Here is an 18,181-nt window from a genome sequence, read left to right as displayed (position 1 = left end):
CGGCCTAACAGAACGAAGGAATACTATACTTTTTATGGGCTGTCAAAACATGGCTCTCCCAATTTAATAAGAGTTAATATGTGGTCTTTCTAAAAAATGCTTTGTAGCGTCAATCAGTAAATTCATTTATATGGAGTTCTATAAGTTTGCTTAGACGCGGTCTTCATTAAAAACCTTGTTAACTCCGCCATTTTGTTGGTTCTAAATATAGGCATAATATAATTTTTAGCTTCATAGTCAGTTAAAACGAGATGACGTGTAAAATAAACCTCAAATTACGTGGTTAAGCCGTAACGTGTGAACCGGCTAAAACGGAATGGGCTGTTACTGGCACACTGTTTTGGAGCTCATATTCTTTGCGTGGTTTGGTTTAGTGGAGGCATTAAAATACCTGGAAGTATGTTTTTGCCTGAAAAGCCTTTGGATAAAGGTATTATACGTGTTAATAGGAGTATGTATACGAGTAAATCAAATTATAATTGAAAGTACCTACTCATGGTAATTATTTATTTTATATGTCAGCCGTTTGGTGTAGTGGTTCAGAGCGGACTACTATGCCGAGAGGTTCCGGGTTCGATTCCCGGCCGGGCAGAAATTGAAATGATGAATTTTAATTTCTGTGACGGGTCTGGGTGTTACTATGTATAATATGTATTTAAAAAAAAGTATATAAGTAGTATATCCGTTAAGCTAGCACCCATAACACAAGCATTAAGTTGCTTACTTTGGGGCTAGCTGGCGCTGTGTGAAATTGTCCAAAGATTTATTATTTATTATTATTATTTAACCCAAGCTCTATCTGGTTGCAAATTAAGTTAACTTTGTTCTATTATTACTCGAAAACGGATGCTGTAAACATAATTTATTTTGCAAACTTTTTTTGCAAAAGTGTAACGCCCTTATTCACAAATGTTACTACGAGGTCTCACAGTGCGCGTGGACGCACAGGGTGACACACGAACCAATCACAGAGCTCTATTCAACGCTGTGCGTTCGATTTGCTGCTTCACTTAAGGAATCATCGTTTGTGAATACGAGCGTAAGTAGGTAACATGTTATAGTTATGGACACTCTGTAGGTAAATGCAATTAAAGCAATATCTTACAGCCTGCCTAAACAAATGAGTAAACTTTTGTAAATATCATTAGCTAAGAACTCTCGTATAAGTACGCATCTTAAGATACTGGAGGTCAAAGTTCATGACCTCATGACAAGTAGATTTGTACCTCGTTATATGTTATATGACTACACAGGAAGTTGGCAACTTTATGCTACACAACAGGTGTAGCGCTTAACTGCACCATTTAAGTACAAAAAAAGCTCAAAAGTTGATTCAATTTCAGTCATAGAATTGGTCTAAAAATTCTAAATGTTGAAATTTAACCAATCAAAAGCGTTGCTTGATTGAATCGAATGTCGACATTTGTCCTGCACCTTGCAGTCAATAAAAACATTAAAAAATAAAAACATCGCTTGGACATCCAATTTAATAGCAGCATGCCGTCGACGTAACTCCGCGCGACATCGCCGTATCAAATTCTTCCCGCCAAGCCTCGTTCCCGACACTGGGGGGAATGTAGCTAATCTGTATTGTGTTTCACAGAACATTTTATTTGCTGTTTTAAATTTGGAACTGAACAACAACATTCTATTTTTTTTCTTTTTGGAATCGAACAACGGAATTTTGTATTATAGGTCGTTTTTTTTCTTAGGCGGGTTTTAGAATCGCGCTGACCGCTCGCTGACCGTCGGCGCTGACAGATCAATATGTATGTAATTGAAGGGAACGTTCCTAAGTGAAGCTGATCGCCCGACACTTCATACATTTCGGCGGTCAGCGTTTAGTTTTTTATGTAAAATCACGTGGCGATTATTTATTTTATTTATAATCTGTCAAACTCCATACACAAAACACCGGTTATAGTTACGGTCAAAGTTAGGTGGTGCAACTCAGCCTTACTTGTGGCCTTACCTACTGTTGCAGATTTTTACTTTAAACCTCTGAATGTGTTATTTAATTCATTATTAAGTAAAAACTTACACACACTAGATAAACAAATTGAAAAGATTACAGCTACGAGAGCATGACATAATAATTATGTGATAGTATGTGTTTTACGAACCCAATAGAATATTATTAATATTATTTGAAGGTAGAAATCAAATTTTGCGCGGTGATACCCACTTAAATACCCTTACAATAATCATTGAGTCCAACAAGCTCTTCAAGTCTACAAAAACAAATTAAGATCACACTTTTCACAAATTCAATCATACCCAATTACGGCGGATCCATTCCATTTTTATGCTTCAAAGGGATTTAAATCAAGAGAAATATTCGCAAATTACGAGTAACTTCATCTGAGAAATTACCAAGAAGCTACGTCGAGGAACGTCTATGTGTATAATGAGAGTGAATTAAATCAGAAAGGGAAATGACATTGGGAACTTTTTGCCCCACTTTTCGAAAAGTAGCGGACACAAACGAAACCTATCACAGATGATACATACTAATATCCAATGAATTTCCGTGCATTCTTTTTTCTCTCTTATATGGGAATATTGACAAAATGAAGTTTTAATATTTTATTTTATTTTACATTTAGGTAACATTTTTGACGACCTCCGTGGCGGAGAGGCGCACACACCGGTTTTCAAGGTGTGCCGGGCCAATCCTGAGGTCCCGGGTTCGATTCCCGACCGGGATAATATAGAAAACGATCTTTTCACATTGTCTCTGGTTTGGGTGTGTTGTGGTTCGTCGTTCCCGATTTCCATAACACAAATGCCTTAGCTACTTATTTTGGGTTGGAGTAATATATGAGATGTTGTCTAATATTAATTTAAGTATTTATAATATTTTATTTATTTATATTAATTTATTTATATATTTTATTTATTTATATTATTTTATTGACTTTTATTGGTTACTCTGCAATGCCAAACAACATAACATGTAAAAATATCAAATCGTTTTAGACAAATATATTTTCAACTTAGACTCGTCATATCTCAGAATTCCCATATCTCACAACATAGCGCTTTAAGTGAATATACCTACAAGTATAAAGCTTTGAAATAAAATACGTTTCATCTTTGTCCGCCGTGGGGCATTTTCTCATATTAAAGTTCCCAATGTCCTTTAAGTTATGGTTTTCCTCGTGTGGTTCAGTACTACCCTTCCCATACCCTAGGCGTGAGCAGAAATACGATTGTTAATTCTACAATGGGAAAAAAACCTACGAAAACGAAGCTGAGGCTAAAGTTGGGCAAAAGACCAAAATAATGGACATAATGTCCCATAATAATTATAGCAAGCTCAATATTTTCTGTTGAAGAACCATCGAAAGCTGGAAACAAGTTCTTGAATGGCATAAGTCTCTATTTGTATTATTAATTTATTTGGACATGATGTGTATTTCTTTCTTATTAATACTGCAATTGTTTATTATTAATAAGAAAATATATTGAAAATTTGACATGTAATGAACATTATGAATAAATTTCTTATTCTTATTCTCAACAAACATAGAGTAGGATGCATCCTACTCAAATCAAACCTCAAAAAAGCAGCTCTGGCTTCCCTTGGGGAAGGTTTACGAAATTATGAAATCACAGCTATTCTTGCCAGTGAAAAAATAATGACGTCATATTCTTTCTAGCCTCACGTATGAAATAATATAAAACAATGACGTTCTCTCTCTAACTGAGAGCCCACAAAAAACTCCGCAAAAATGACCTCTACAAACTTTAATGATAATTTATTGTCTACCGTACTCGGAAAACTGTGTCCACTAATTCCGAACGAATTACTTAAAATAGTAGCAAGAAAATAGCTATATTTTAATTGCTTTTTTGATACTTCAGGCATGTGGATAATATCAAAAGTTCAGGCATCAAGTGTCGAATATTTAACAGCAGGAAATGATGGTATCTAAATAGTTGTAATTTCGGGGTTTTAGGAACTGGAAACTTAAAATTATGCTCTTCTGCCAAGGAAATTTGGACTCTATTGGCTATTTGGGTTAGCTTATTAAAAATCCTGCACACAAATACGAAAGGCATAATATCATGGTCGTTATCACTGTGACCATGAACATGGGATCTCCTCTTTGAAATTTTTTGGCCAGCCTCCGTCTGACACGATTTTGTCTTAAAATTTATATTTTCTTTTTTTTTACTTGAGTAACTGATATTAATCTCACGCGATGGAAAGTAATGATGAGTTCTAAGACGGTTCGTGATAAGTACCTATATTGTATGGTGAATGGACTAGACCTACTCCAGAACCTTTTTGCTCGATTGTAAGTCTATTTTAGTGATACGTGCCGATTGCCTGCTAATCCGCTTATAACATAATACTATTATTTCGTTTCATTCTTAACGCGCTGGAAAATTCGCTTCATTAAAAAAACATACAGTTGAATTGAGAACCTCCTTTTTTTAAAACAGTTAAACAGTCATATAAATGTAATTTTCAGCATAAATTTTTCATAAGCCTTTTCAAAATTTAAGCGCAGAAGGATCAAAGTCGCCCTTCATTATGTATATTAGTAGTATTTAGATGCCACCTTTAAACACCCCATAGATTTTTAGTCAGCCGATAGCCCGGTCTGCAATTTGAATGAGGAATTTCTTCTTAGTCGGGCACTCTTGTCAGAGTGATCGTGGTTGCGCTGGTGAGGTACATGGTGTGATGATGTCATCTCCAAGGGTAGCTCTCCTGGCGATGTGCTTCCACTTCTGACGGTTAGAGGCGTCGCGAGTACACTGGACCATGGTGGACTCAGTGGCCTTTGTGATGGCATCTATCCAGCGGATTGGCGATCGACCGCGTGCTCTCTTCCCTTCCACCTAGCCCAGAACTACCAGTCTCTCCATCGAGTTCTCATTTCTAGAGACGTGACCAAAAAACTTCAGTATTTGTAGTTGCACAGTTGATGAGGAATTGGCCGATACCAAATCGCTATAATGTGCGTTCTTCCGTACATGTTCATATTTAACATCTTTTAGAATTGATAGAATTACTTTAAGAATTTAGGATTGATAGTAGTAATTTCACGAAGTAAATACCAAATTTGGCACTATAGACACTATTGACACTAAATCAACTACAAAACTATTTTTATGAACCTCTTTATTAAAGTTACTGGTTGATCCTGCACTATGTCCTTAATGTTATCTTGACTTATTTTAAGAAATCATTCAACCATATTCCTAGAGGCGTAGAGTCTCATTTGGATATGTACAGACAAATAGCTCTGTTTATACGTGTGCTTAGATTTTTGAAGCTATATGTATGACGTATTTTAATGCGGTTTTGATCATTAAGTGTAATTGGTGGGATAATTAATTAAAGAGGAATGTTAAATCTATTGAACTTATAAGTATGCACCCTTACAATGTTTTCTATCAAGCTATTTATTTTTAGCGTTAAGAGTTGCATCTTAAACTAATTTGAAAATTATAAATTAATCTGAAAAAATCGAACTGCCATGTTTGCCTGAGTGCCTGAGCAACTGCACGCAGGAGGATTTAATGAATGCTGCTGACAACGCCACTCTTGTAGCAGAGTTTTAGGCTGATACTGTAGGTTTGTTGTCGACACGATAAGAAGAAGCTGATCGAACTGCCTAAGGCAAGATTGAATTGAATCGAATCGTGGGCTCGATTCTCGCCTTAGACAGTTCGTTTTTTCAAGTTGTTTATAATTTTCAAGCCATCTATCTATCGTTAGTTTATAATAATCCGTGAAATGCATTCTGATGTGGCAATGATAGAGTTGATCTCAAATAGGATCTCCTAGTTAAGAAGATTTCTAAGAAGGTATATTAATTTGTAAATGACTGAAATAACCCGATATTTTGCATTATTAGTTGTTGTCAATTTTTGATTTGACATTTACCTGAGGTGGAATTGTGTAAAGCAATCGTAATCTTTTGACAGTTCATAACGTACGATTATTCTGTCAAACGCTTTGTTTAACTGACTTTATCGTACGTTATGAACTGTCAAATGATTACGATTGCTTTACACAATTCCACCTCTGACCTACTACGAGTACATTCATCTCACGGCCAACTTCTGTAACATAGCAAGCAAAAGTCAGAGTACCTTACTTAATTATAAATGTTAACTCAAAATTTAGACACAAGGTTCCAAGCAACGCTAAGTAAGTACTTTCAATGTTGTTATTTCTTACAAAATTATGTTAGAGAACACTCGTTTACGTTTGTAAACATTCCAGCAAACTTCTGCTTGCGCCAAATATTATCGAACCTACGTTCTTTATGAGTGGGAAACATAAAAACACTAACAAGCTCTGACGTATTTTCGTTCAATTCTTTGAGGAGTTCGCAAACTCAATAACTTAGTTATACGAGAAAATTCCAACGGAATAAGACCTCTTGGATTAAGGCAATCCACAAATATTTACGTTATCTCGTTAAAATTTATAACTTTCCAGTTATTTTTCGTACCAATTCGATAGGCACTCGTATAAGCTTCACTCGAATAAATCGATTAAAATTCACCATTTTGGCAATTGAACCTTTGAACAACACTACACTTTGTTGGACCTCACCTCAGCTTTTTAAACGCCATCAGTTTTTCGATTTTTAAAAATCGAATCAAAATGCGAATGTCCAAAAAGTTTTTAAATAGTGGCTATTCGATTTGCGAGGCTGGCTGGATAGAGTTTGTTTTTGCAGATTTAAAAGTAAAATTGGCTAATGGAGATTCCGATTTTAAACGTAAAAAATAATGTGCTGATATTTTTCGACGTTCTTTTATTTTATCGTTAACGAATTAATGTGTCATTAAAATCTGTAATGAAAGCGTGTTTATGAGTGAAATCAAATAGTAATTGAATAATTAAAAATATTATTTCTCTGCAATCGCGTAACCGGTTGTAATATTGTAAGTGTGTGTACATTTTATTGTTTTTACGTGACTAACATTACACACATTAACACATTTTATGATTCTACATAATTTTTAAGCAATTGAACCTTTATTTTATTATTAACGTGTAGGTATAGTATGTCCAATTTTCAATTATTGTGTATTAATGCAAAATACGTAAATATTTTTTATTTGAATGCTGCTTGAAACTTTTCTTTACCTAAACATTTTTGTATTGATTGAAGAACTTTAACGCACGTAAATAGGTACGTTACATAAAATCAAATATATTTTTGTAGCAATTAGTTAAACGTCCCTAAAGACTCACTTAATAACCGTACCTAAATCATACTTAACTAAATGACTTTGTAAATAGAACATCATTTCGAAAATAACTGCTTTCCGAAGTAAAGTAGCGCTCTATCAAGCTGTTATATCTAAATCTCCATCAATTACCGTACAATGAAGACAAATTACGTTACAGACGTCTCAGAATCCTTCGCAAATCCATAGACAATCTTAGTCTCGGCCACGCTGAAAAAGACGAGCTTTTAAAATTAGACATCATGATATATTTAACTGCTTTTATGGTGGTAGAGTTAATGTGTTGAGTTTTGACACCGTGACAACTATTTCTTTCTCTTTTACACTTTTATAAAGAGAAAAAGAGAGGCAACGTAGTACTTATTCTTATAAGGAGAAACATACTGTCACGGTGATAAAAGTCACCCATGCTCGCCTTATATATTAACTCATTTTACTCAGCAGTTATTAGCAATGAAATTTTGAGTCTGAAAGTTTATCATTTTTGCCGATTTTTTGTCATCAAATATAGGATTTTTCTGTGCAATTTAAACTAAACCCCGCCACTGATCCTACCTTACCTCGATATAACTTTAAAAAAAAAAAACCGACTTCAAATGCGTGAACACAAATAATACCTATTCAACAAAAAAAATAATCGTTCAAATTGGTTCATAATCGGCGGAGATATTGCGTATAAAAAAGTTCATCCCCAATTTTCCACCCTTGGGGTTGTTTTTTTTATTATTAAATTTAAATGGGACCACCCTTGAGGTATTACCTATACGCCGAAAAAAGATTTGTTCAAATCGGTTCATAATTGGCGGAGTTATCGCGTAACAAACATAGAAAAAAAAACATACGGGTCGAATTGAGAACCTCCTCCTGTTTTTGAAGTCGGTTGAAAAGGTACTTAGAGGTACGCCAATAATACTTTCTTTGCAATAGGCTAGTTTCCTAAAAAATTTTTTTTAGTCCGTCATGTTTAATATCAAAAAATATTGGACACATATATTTTTATTTGTCAATCTAACAAATAATTACATAGTTATGGTGCGTTGAAGTTCCGCACGACGTCACAACGTGCGGCACTTTTATGCAAGCATTGACGTCACGGGCCTCTTTTTATGAACTTTGGCGCGCTTTATCTCTTTAAATTTTCATTAGTTTGAAAAAGTGAAAAATACGTGTAGAGTATTTTTTGATAAGTTAACTGACGGACTAATTAAAACTCTTGCTTTTTGACCCAGGAAACATCCCTATTAAGTAATAAATAGTGAAAGCGCGTTTTGGCAAAGTCACTGTCAAAGTGTTTTGACTGTCGTTTATTTCCACTAATTTAGTTAGATTTATAGTTTTTGCAACTTACAAAGGCGAGTGAGCTTCACTTGTGTGTGTACGTGTACATGCACATAAGGATAGTGTAATGTCTATCAAAACTTTTGAAAAACGAACGGTAGCGAGCCACCACGCATGTAATGCTTACTCGCCATCGTGAATTGCAATAACTATAACAAAAAAAACTATAATATTGCCGCATTTTTTGTAGAGTCTATCATACTAAGTGCTCTCTAACGAATCCACTCAAATCTTCTTCATTTGTGGAATTCAATTTTAAGTTCCTAAAAGTCATATCCAATGGCGATATTCCGGGGCTCATTTCTGAAAGGCTTGAACCACATTTAGAGATTTTGTGAGCAGTTACATAATTGAGTTGGAGGTAAATGGGAGATAATGTTATGGACTGAAAAAATCACGGTAATTCGATTACGGAGACTTGAATCAATTGAGTTTTTCGTTTTATGTTTTTCTCTTGAGAATTGGCACCTTACTGAGGTGAAAAAAATGTATTTATCGCATCGAGAAATTGTCTGTCTTATTTTGTGGAATTTAAAAATGGGTATAATATCCATATTTAACTCTTCAAATGCTTTAAAAAACACCTCTAACCTATCCTCTCTTTTGCAGGCCGTCCTCAGCCGACCCTCACTTGGCTGATCAACAACAAGCCGTTGGAAGACCACACGGTCCTGAAGAACGATGGCAAGGTCATCATCAGCAGGATCAGCGTGGGCGGTGCTGAGAGGAGCTGGCTGAACACCAGCATTAGGTGCCAGGCCACGAATACTCCCTTGCTGAGCCCCCATGAAAGGACTGCTAGGGTTGAGATGAGATGTAAGTTTTCTAAAGTCTGGTCTGCGAGCACGTAGAATTTTGTCCAAAGCTTGGGGTCATTGGACAAAATTCTACGTGCTCACAGACCGGGCTATAGATCAATATTCTATTAAAATGCCAAACTAATGAAAAATGATAATTACGCCGTTTTAGGAGTATGTCGTACGCCGATGAACGATATTGTGTTGTCCTAAAACTTTATTTCGAATCTTTTACTCTCTAAAATACCCAGTCCCACATGAAGTACCTACCTACTTTAATGAAGTTTTTTACATTTAAATAGATGGACTTAACGCTTAGTTCGCAGTCACTTTGATCACACGAGTAGCTTTTTCCCGTGGCTTTGCCCTCATAGATTTGAATAAATATAGCCTAAGTGCTATTCAGTGTGGTCTCTAGAGAGTACGTCACAAAAATCTACGAAGATTTTAGTTCTTGAAAGCAGTCGCTAGCGAGCACACGTAACGTAAACGCATGGCAAGCCCACTGTTGATTAACCGTCAATATCCGTCTGTTCTCGTGTTAATAGGTCCTATCCATTCATTTATTGTAGGTACTAAACTTTCGAGTTTATAGTTCAGTATGTTTAGCTATGCAAAAGGCGGACAAAGTGACGTATACCATCAGATAATGATCATAGAGCATTACATGTTTTCTATAGGATGAGTTTTATCTTTTTGTGTTGTTGATAAGGTCCACGTCACCAAATACTATTTTTGTCTGCAGTACGGCCAACATCAGTGATGATCACGAACAAACCAGGGCAGATGTCAGCGGACCAAGAGATCACGTTAGTGTGCGTGTCGCACGGCAGTCGGCCGTCCGCGCAAATTACGTGGTACAGGGAAAATAGGAGATATACTAGGGGAAAGGTAAGAAAAAGTAACTTTCTTAAACACTAGTAAATACTGCTAGGAAAAATATAAATTATTAATTTCACCCTTAGACTAAGCGCCTTCTTTGTTCCATGGTATAGGAATCTAGGTTCCAGGTTAGGAACATAATTAATTTTTGTGAATTTCTTCCCAGTTTGTCATGACTGGCTTGGATTAACCAATCCTACTTCAGGAAAAAGACCTTTCCCAAGGGATCAACTTCCAAAAAGGTTTCCAACTAGATATTTTAATTTCAAATATTTGTACAGCACAGTGAATTTACCAATGAGACGACGACAGTCAGCCGACTGAGCATGCTGCCGCAGCCAGAAGACGATGGCGCTGTCATCCGCTGCCGCGCTGACAACCCGGTGCTCAGCGTCGCCCTAGAAGACTCCTTCAGGATGAGCGTCGTCTGTAAGTCACAGCATTGAGATAGCACAGGAAATTCACCAGTCAGACGATGGCAGTCAGCCCTCCCTGATTTTCCAGAGACAAAAGGAAAACTAAATAATTTTACACATAATGTAAAACTCGTTAAAATGCAGATTGCATTCTAAGCTGTATGTTTTCCTATTATAGAAAATATTAATAAATTACACCCAACCATAGGCCACATTTGGCCGTCTCCGGGAAAAGTACCTACCCGGGAACAGTGGAGAATCTTTATACTGCAGGGAAAGTGGGCGTGGTGCAATGATATTATAAAACTTTTTATATAATATCATTGGCGTGGTGCAATTCTACTCAGCCGGAATCACACGGCTACTTTTTCTCAACAGTCTATCAGTAATTTTATAAAAAGAGAACGGATTTTGTAAGTTTGTATAATGTGTCTGGATCTCCAAAATGAGTTCACTATTTGAAATGTTTAGATTTATTATTATAAAAACCCACCCGTGGATAGATCGTAGTTTCTTTGAAATAAGTCTGCAAAAATATTTATATCCTTCCAGTAAGCCAAAAGGTAAGGGTAAGCCGACCAGAATAAAGGCCCTAAATACCAAGTCGTTCGATACCGGTTAATACAAAGTTTGTTTTGTCTGAACATTTTGTACAAACTTTTTCTATTTGGTGCCAATATACAGAATGATATAACATTATGTATGTAAAAAAATGTCTGTACAAAAAGATTCTATAAAAAACTAGCGGCCGCCCGCGACTTTGTACGCTTGGGCTCCGTTTTACCCCCTTAATCCGCTAAGAACATAATAGTTTACGAAACCTCACCCGAGTTTCTTATAATACGTTCTTAGCGGATCTCTAAACCCCATAAGGAACCTACCTGCTAAAGTTTGTAGGTGTGAGAAAACCCCATAAAAGATAACTCAGCTGAAGTACAATCGTCAGTAGATATTTAAAAAACAATAAGTACTCTATCTAAGCAAGCAATTCTGCGAGCTATGTCGGTCACTTTGGATCTCCTCATTTCTTATTCGATCACGCAGGGAAACTCCGAGCATAGCCCGCTCCAACGCCTTGCCTCGCCTCGCCATGGTAAAGGTCGCGGGAAGAGCCTGGATGCGGGCAGCGCAGGACCGTTCATTGTGGAAAACCTTGGGGGAGGCCTTTGTCCAGCAGTGGACGTCATTTGGCTGAAACGAACAAACGAACGAACTCTATCTAATTTATTACAACACAAAGCATTCAATATACAGTTTCTTGTGCCTATTATTAATTTCAAGAATTAACGGACTAATTAAAAACTTCCGTCTTATTAGGCACTAAAATTATAGTGCTCTTATTAAACAAAGTTTTTATTGTCAACTTCCATTTGCATAATTTATTCAAATAAGCTGTTTTATTGTCTACGTTATTTGTGGGGTTAATTTCAAAAGCTTAGTTTGTTAGGTAGGTACATGTTTCATTAACAGTTTGTATGATAAAGTTACTATGACACTATTATTATGATATTTTCATTGACAATGTGGCATGCTAAGACTATCAAGCAACTAGACTGTTCAGAATAAAAATTGTACCTATACCTGTCTCATCACGGACGTATATTAGGCCTAAAACAACTTGTAGTCATAACAAAATGCTCACGTTAGTACCTAATGACAACATATTTATTTATCTTTAATCCTTGTGTCCGTGAAAAATAAACACAGAATGATATCGTTTTGAGAGCGCCTTCAAGTTAGAGGCCCGAAACGCTGCAGTGGTAAACTGTAGCGCACTTGCCGTGTTACTACTAGTCTTCATACAATTTCTAGAAGCGCAGTTGCAATGCAACGTCAAACGCAACATGCAGCACTTCCTCACGCCTCTAATTTGAAGGTGCTCTAAGAAATAAACCTGTAAAAAGACAGAAAATTAAGAGCCCTTTCCGAAAAGTCTTTATTTCTCAACCCCATCTTTCTCCACAGACAGGCCGGTGCTGACCATGTCCCTGGGCAGCACCCTCAACCCCAACGACATCAAGGAAGGGGACGACGTGTACTTCGAGTGCAATATCCGGGCCAACCCCAAGGAGCACAGGATCTCCTGGTTTCACAACGTGAGTGAGTCTGGAACATGTGTCTTTACCATTCACTTATTCATTTGCAACGGTTTTCGGGGATCGGGATTCGCTTTTCGGAACGATCAAAGAGTGCCACTTGTCCAGAGCACCTGGTCTCATAATGTGAGGGAATCTGCTACATAATATGTGTCGTTTATATCGTTCACTCATTCATTCATTTATTTATATACCACGAGTGCAACAGCCGAGCCAACCCCAAGGAGCACAGGATTTCCTGGTTTCACAACGTGAGTGAGTCTGATAGGTACATGTGTCTTAATAGCATTCAATCATTAATTTATTAGCAATGGCTAGACCAACATCTTAACCTACCCAAAGAGCACAGGATCTTTCATAACGTGAGTCTGAAATCATTCACTCACTCTCAGTCATCATGGCATACTAGTAAAAAGTTGAAGCTAGCACTCTAGTACTTTTTTATCTTAACATTTATCTCCGAAGATAGTAATGATTACCTACAGTAATAACTTAATATTATGAATGAACAAATTCAGCTACCGATATAAAATTTTAAGTATTTCGATTTAAATTCCTCCGTAATAAAATACCTAATAACGCTTTCATAAATCGACTATAAATTGAAACCTCGGTAATTGTACACAAATATTCCGTTTATTTTGATTCAATTTAACTTTGTATGATTTTTTTACAAATTAATTTATGAAAATATGCGAACCATGCTCGTGATTTGCCAATTTATTCAATATGCCTCTAATGTATTGAAAATATTGTGAAACATTTAGATATATAACGTGGAATTTAATAAACTAGCTTTGAATTTTAATATCAAATTACGTATTATTTGCTCCAATATGTGAAATTATTTATAGTACAAAAGATTTTAGCAATCATGCGAACCATTTTAGGTGACTGAAATGGACACTTAACTAGATATTTAGTTCACAACTGATGTGCATAGACCTAAATTTAATTGGAAAATCGTATAATAATATTGTGGTTACTGAAACAGTTCAGTTTCAGTTTCAAGAGGCAAATTAAGCACACGGACATAATTAATACGTAATTTCAAAAGGTTATACATAGTTATTTAATTTTTAGCGTTAAGAGTCGCATCTCAAACTAATTTGAAAATTATAAATAACTTGAAAAAATCGAACTGCCTAAGGCGGGAATTGAACCCACGATTATACATATATTGCAACATTAATGTACCTATAGGTAGTTTGATGTAAGGTATTACACATATTAATTTCTTTTAATATTATTTGTCGGAGTAATTACAAAAAAATTATACAAAGTGATGATTAGGCCGAAGATGGAAACGGTCACATTTAACCGGCATCCTCAGCTACACAGGAACTATAAACATCCATGAAGACGCGCCCTACCAATTTTTGGTCGAAGGAAGCGCGGGGTGCGGGGAGTTTGATCCGAACAATCCGAGCGCCTTTATTGTAATGGGCGTGTGCACTCATTGATAATTTAGCATGTACCAATAACACTCAAACATTGGCGGAAAAATGGTGGGGCGCGTCTTCGTGGATGAAACGATCTATACCTTACGTCCTGCTCCTAACATTGTATGTACTTAGTTACTTTGACAGTCTTTTGACTCCTCATCAAGTCAAATCCTAACCATCCATTCTATTCTAGGATGTGCTAGTGGCGCAGAACATTTCCTCGGGAGTCTTCATCAGCACCAAGTCCCTGGTCCTCCAAAGAGTGACGAGGAGGGATGGAGGGCTCTACACTTGTAGAGCAGCCAACCAGATGGGAGAGTCTAGCAGTCAGGCGGTCTACTTGAGGGTGCAGTGTGAGTAGAGCTGGTCACTTATTAATTGGTTTCAAGATCTTAAATATATGTCCTTGTAACCACATTCTCCTCTGGTTTACTTTACATTAACGGTAAAGCTGTATAACATCCTAAAGTCGCAACGGTGGGAACGAGTATACGAGAGACTACTTCTCATAGCTTTTTTCGCCCCGGTAAAAAACTCATCACAATTTTTTTAACTAAGTAAAACATGTCATTGAAAGGATTTTAAACAGTTGCCTTCCCTAAATAATACCTCTCCTGGCGATCCTCGCAGGTGCGTACCAGAGCAATAGTACCGTAACTAAGGCCCGGTCTGTGTGAGCACGTAGAATTTTGACCAATGACCCCAAGCTACCCAAGTCCAAGATCATTGGACAAAATTCTACGTGCTCACAGACCGGACTATAGTAGGTACCAGAGATCTTCGGTTCGAGGAAATCTAATCCTGTTCCATCTCATAAATCCCGAAAGATGGCGCCTGTGAAAAATACCAAGAATAATACTTACTACTACTTTTTACAAACAGTCGCGCCAGTATGCGCCCAGCCCACGCCGCTCCTGATCGGCGCGACTATTATTATTATAGTAATAGTTTGCAAACAAATACACGAGAAGGAAGTAGTATGTAGTTGGGTGGTTGACAATATTATCCAATAATACCTAAAACCTCTTTAAAACACTTCTATATTCCTAATAATTGATGTGGCTTTCAATTTGTCAACGTTAAACGAACTATTGAAATACAAATAAATACTTCCCGGAATCAACTGATAGTTTAAAAACGAAAATTTAGTTTTTAATGTTGAGTGTAAGCAACCGTCTACTTAATAATACTTACTACTAAAGCCTGGTCCGTGAGCACGTAGAATCCCGTCCAATGATCCCAAGCTACCCATCCCTATCGCTCGCGCGTAATTATGTTGCTGTCGCGACTGTGCGACGGGCGCCCGCAGTGAGTGTGCGAGCGCGACAGCAACATAATTACGCGCGAGCGATAGGGATGGGTAGCTTGGGGTCATCGGACAGGATTCTACGTGCTCACGGACCAGGCTTTACTTTTTACAAACAGTCGCGCCTGTATGCGCCCAGCCCACGCCGCTCCTGATCGGCGCGCGATTAGACGAGCCGCTGCGCGTGCGTTGCACCGTGAGCGCGGACCCCGCCGAGGTCACCTTCTACTGGCAGTTCAACAACAGCGGGGAGAGCTTCCAGGTCTCGCCCGCTAGATACGGTGAGTCCAGAGAAATACATCATCATTAGATCATTTAGTCTCCATTACAGAAGCAGGTGAAAGCTTAGACTCCCCTGCCATATATGGTATATCCAGTGAAGAAGACAAAGACCCGTAGTCACTTTCTACTGGCAGTTCAACAACAGCGGCGAGAGCTTCCAGGTCTCGCCCGCTAGATATGGTGAGTCTAGTGACGTCATTTAGTCTCCACTGCTCCTGCATACACCAGAGGCAGGTCGAGGGTTGGAGCAAAAGGAGCCTTCACTCCCCACGGTGGCCAGACGAGCTGGGGAGTTCACTTTTCCTAATCCACAATAGGAAGCTCTTGGCTAGCGTCTCGCCTGATGATAAATGATAATCATGCCGAAGGTGGAAGCGCGCTCCATCTGAAATCCTCAACCATTCATTCTCATTAAGTTAGTTTCAAAAACCTACATAATATTTACACGACCCAATATTATTCTCGATACGAATTGTTAATTTATAGATAGCTAACCAATTGGTAACTAATACAGCTACATTGTCTATGGTAGCAAATGACGGCTCGATCGTATCATAAAGGGCACAAAACGGTTAAGGTACTAAATTGATATGCGTTACAATTTCCAGTCAATATTAGGGAAGATACACACTATGAGGGAGCGTACATGGGGCGTTCCATTCAATGAACGTGTACCGTTAGTTTCTTCTGTGGAGGATTAGTTTTTCTTTTTGGAGATTTTCTAAAGAAAGAGAGAAATATTACCTCATGTCTGTGTGAAATTGACTTAGCTTATTGACTTATTAATTCTTCAAACTGATTTAAGTAGTTTCTCTGCGGTAAATCAAAAACTTCACTTTTTTCTCAACAAACATTGTCTGTAGCATTTATTTTGTATTTTACATTGGTTCGAGCTATTGGTTGTTAATTTTTCTTGACCCGAACGATCTACGCCCCGCACCTTTACTAGTAGTTATTTATTTTTTCAAGCCCCATACGGACTACGCCCCGCATTAATGTGGCTACACCTTTACTGTATTTACTATACACCAGGCCCCAACTGATTGCCTCGAACATGAATGCCTTTCACACAGCCATTGCTTTCATACAAATGTATGGGCATTTCCAAAAGGTTCATTATGATATTATTCCTCCACCGAAACAAAGGTTTAACAAGCCAACTACCATTGTGAGCATTAAATGAAACGTATTTACATGTATTACATGGAATGGTTACCCATTTATGTCGTAACTGCGTATTGATTGTATGGATATGAGCTGGAAGGCAAAGTTTTCATCACAAAAGTTAAGTAAGTTGAAGGTAAATATGTATTTTAGTATTCTTTTATAGGATAAAATTGGACTTGTTTTTTGTTAGACTTTTGACAAAAGGAAAATGTTCCAATTTAGGCAGATATTTTTATACTACCTGGATGTTTATTTTTATAACACTAACAAATAAAATGTAGGGGAGAGGGGGGCAGCTTTGAACAATTTTCATACTTTATTAAATATCTTCCAAATTTGAACGATTTCATTAATTTTTTCTTCCTAGATAGAGGTCATGGTTATCACACAACAAAATAATGATGTTCTTCTTAATTATTCATGAACGCTTATTAAGATATTTAGATTTTTGCACAGACCTGTAAACGTTCAAAACTGCCCCGTAGTCGGGGCAGCCTTGAACACGCCTGGGGCAGTTTTGAATTAGTATTTTTTTCAATGAAATAAAACTGAATATTTATGAATGTGTATTTTTAAAATAATTAATAAACAATATTTTAAATGATCAGTGTCATTTGGGATCAATTTAACATGTTTATTTTATTTTACATCACTCTGTACAAAGTAACACAAAACTTAGTGATATTATTTAAAAAAAAGTAAATATAAGATATATCAATTAACTAAATACTAATAAACTTTCTGTTTAATGACACATCAAAGACAAAACTGCATAATTTAAAAAATATCAATCAACTACTAAAACTAGCTTTTGCCCGGACTTCACCCAGCTTGAAATTTTATCTGTCACAGTAAAGCAATCTGCTTATTTTTTATGTAAAAACCTTCTACGAAGTATTAGAAAACTTAAGGTTTCATAATACCACTTAAAAAAGAAAATTTATAAAGTTCAAAGGTGCCCCAACCATTTCGTTCAAAGCTGCCCCATGGGTATATTTCCAGAAAAAAACATAAATTTAATAACGGAACATACTTTTATATCGCAATTTCTTATCAAATCTTCAATGAAACTATTTAAACTTCCATATAGTAAACAAACCACTCACTATTTTATAAAACTACGTCCACAAAATCCTTAGAACCAAAATAAAAAAGTGCGAAATTGGCAGTCAAAAACAAAAAACCACTTTTGCCGGTTAACCTACAGTTAGATATTAAAAATGAG

At 36.8% G+C, this 18,181-nt stretch overlaps 1 protein-coding gene across 1 annotated transcript in view; it reads left to right on the top strand.

Moving 5' to 3' along the window:
* The window catches only part of LOC135081905 (nephrin-like), a 183,528-nt gene extending 167,622 nt beyond the window's left edge, over positions 1-15,906 (top strand). The window contains exons 7-13 of the mRNA XM_063976686.1: positions 9,175-9,381; positions 10,108-10,253; positions 10,526-10,673; positions 12,626-12,756; positions 14,395-14,554; positions 15,627-15,788; positions 15,839-15,906. Coding sequence (XP_063832756.1) covers positions 9,175-9,381; positions 10,108-10,253; positions 10,526-10,673; positions 12,626-12,756; positions 14,395-14,554; positions 15,627-15,788; positions 15,839-15,906 — 1,022 coding nt within the window. The remainder of the gene's footprint in view (positions 1-9,174; positions 9,382-10,107; positions 10,254-10,525; positions 10,674-12,625; positions 12,757-14,394; positions 14,555-15,626; positions 15,789-15,838) is intronic.
* Positions 15,907-18,181: the final 2,275 nt, after the last annotated feature.

This window comes from Ostrinia nubilalis, chromosome 20 (assembly GCF_963855985.1).
Source record: "Ostrinia nubilalis chromosome 20, ilOstNubi1.1, whole genome shotgun sequence".
NCBI classification, from domain to species: domain Eukaryota; kingdom Metazoa; phylum Arthropoda; class Insecta; order Lepidoptera; family Crambidae; genus Ostrinia; species Ostrinia nubilalis.
Note: the sequence above shows the minus strand (reverse complement) of the source record. Positions and strands in the feature narration are given on the sequence as shown.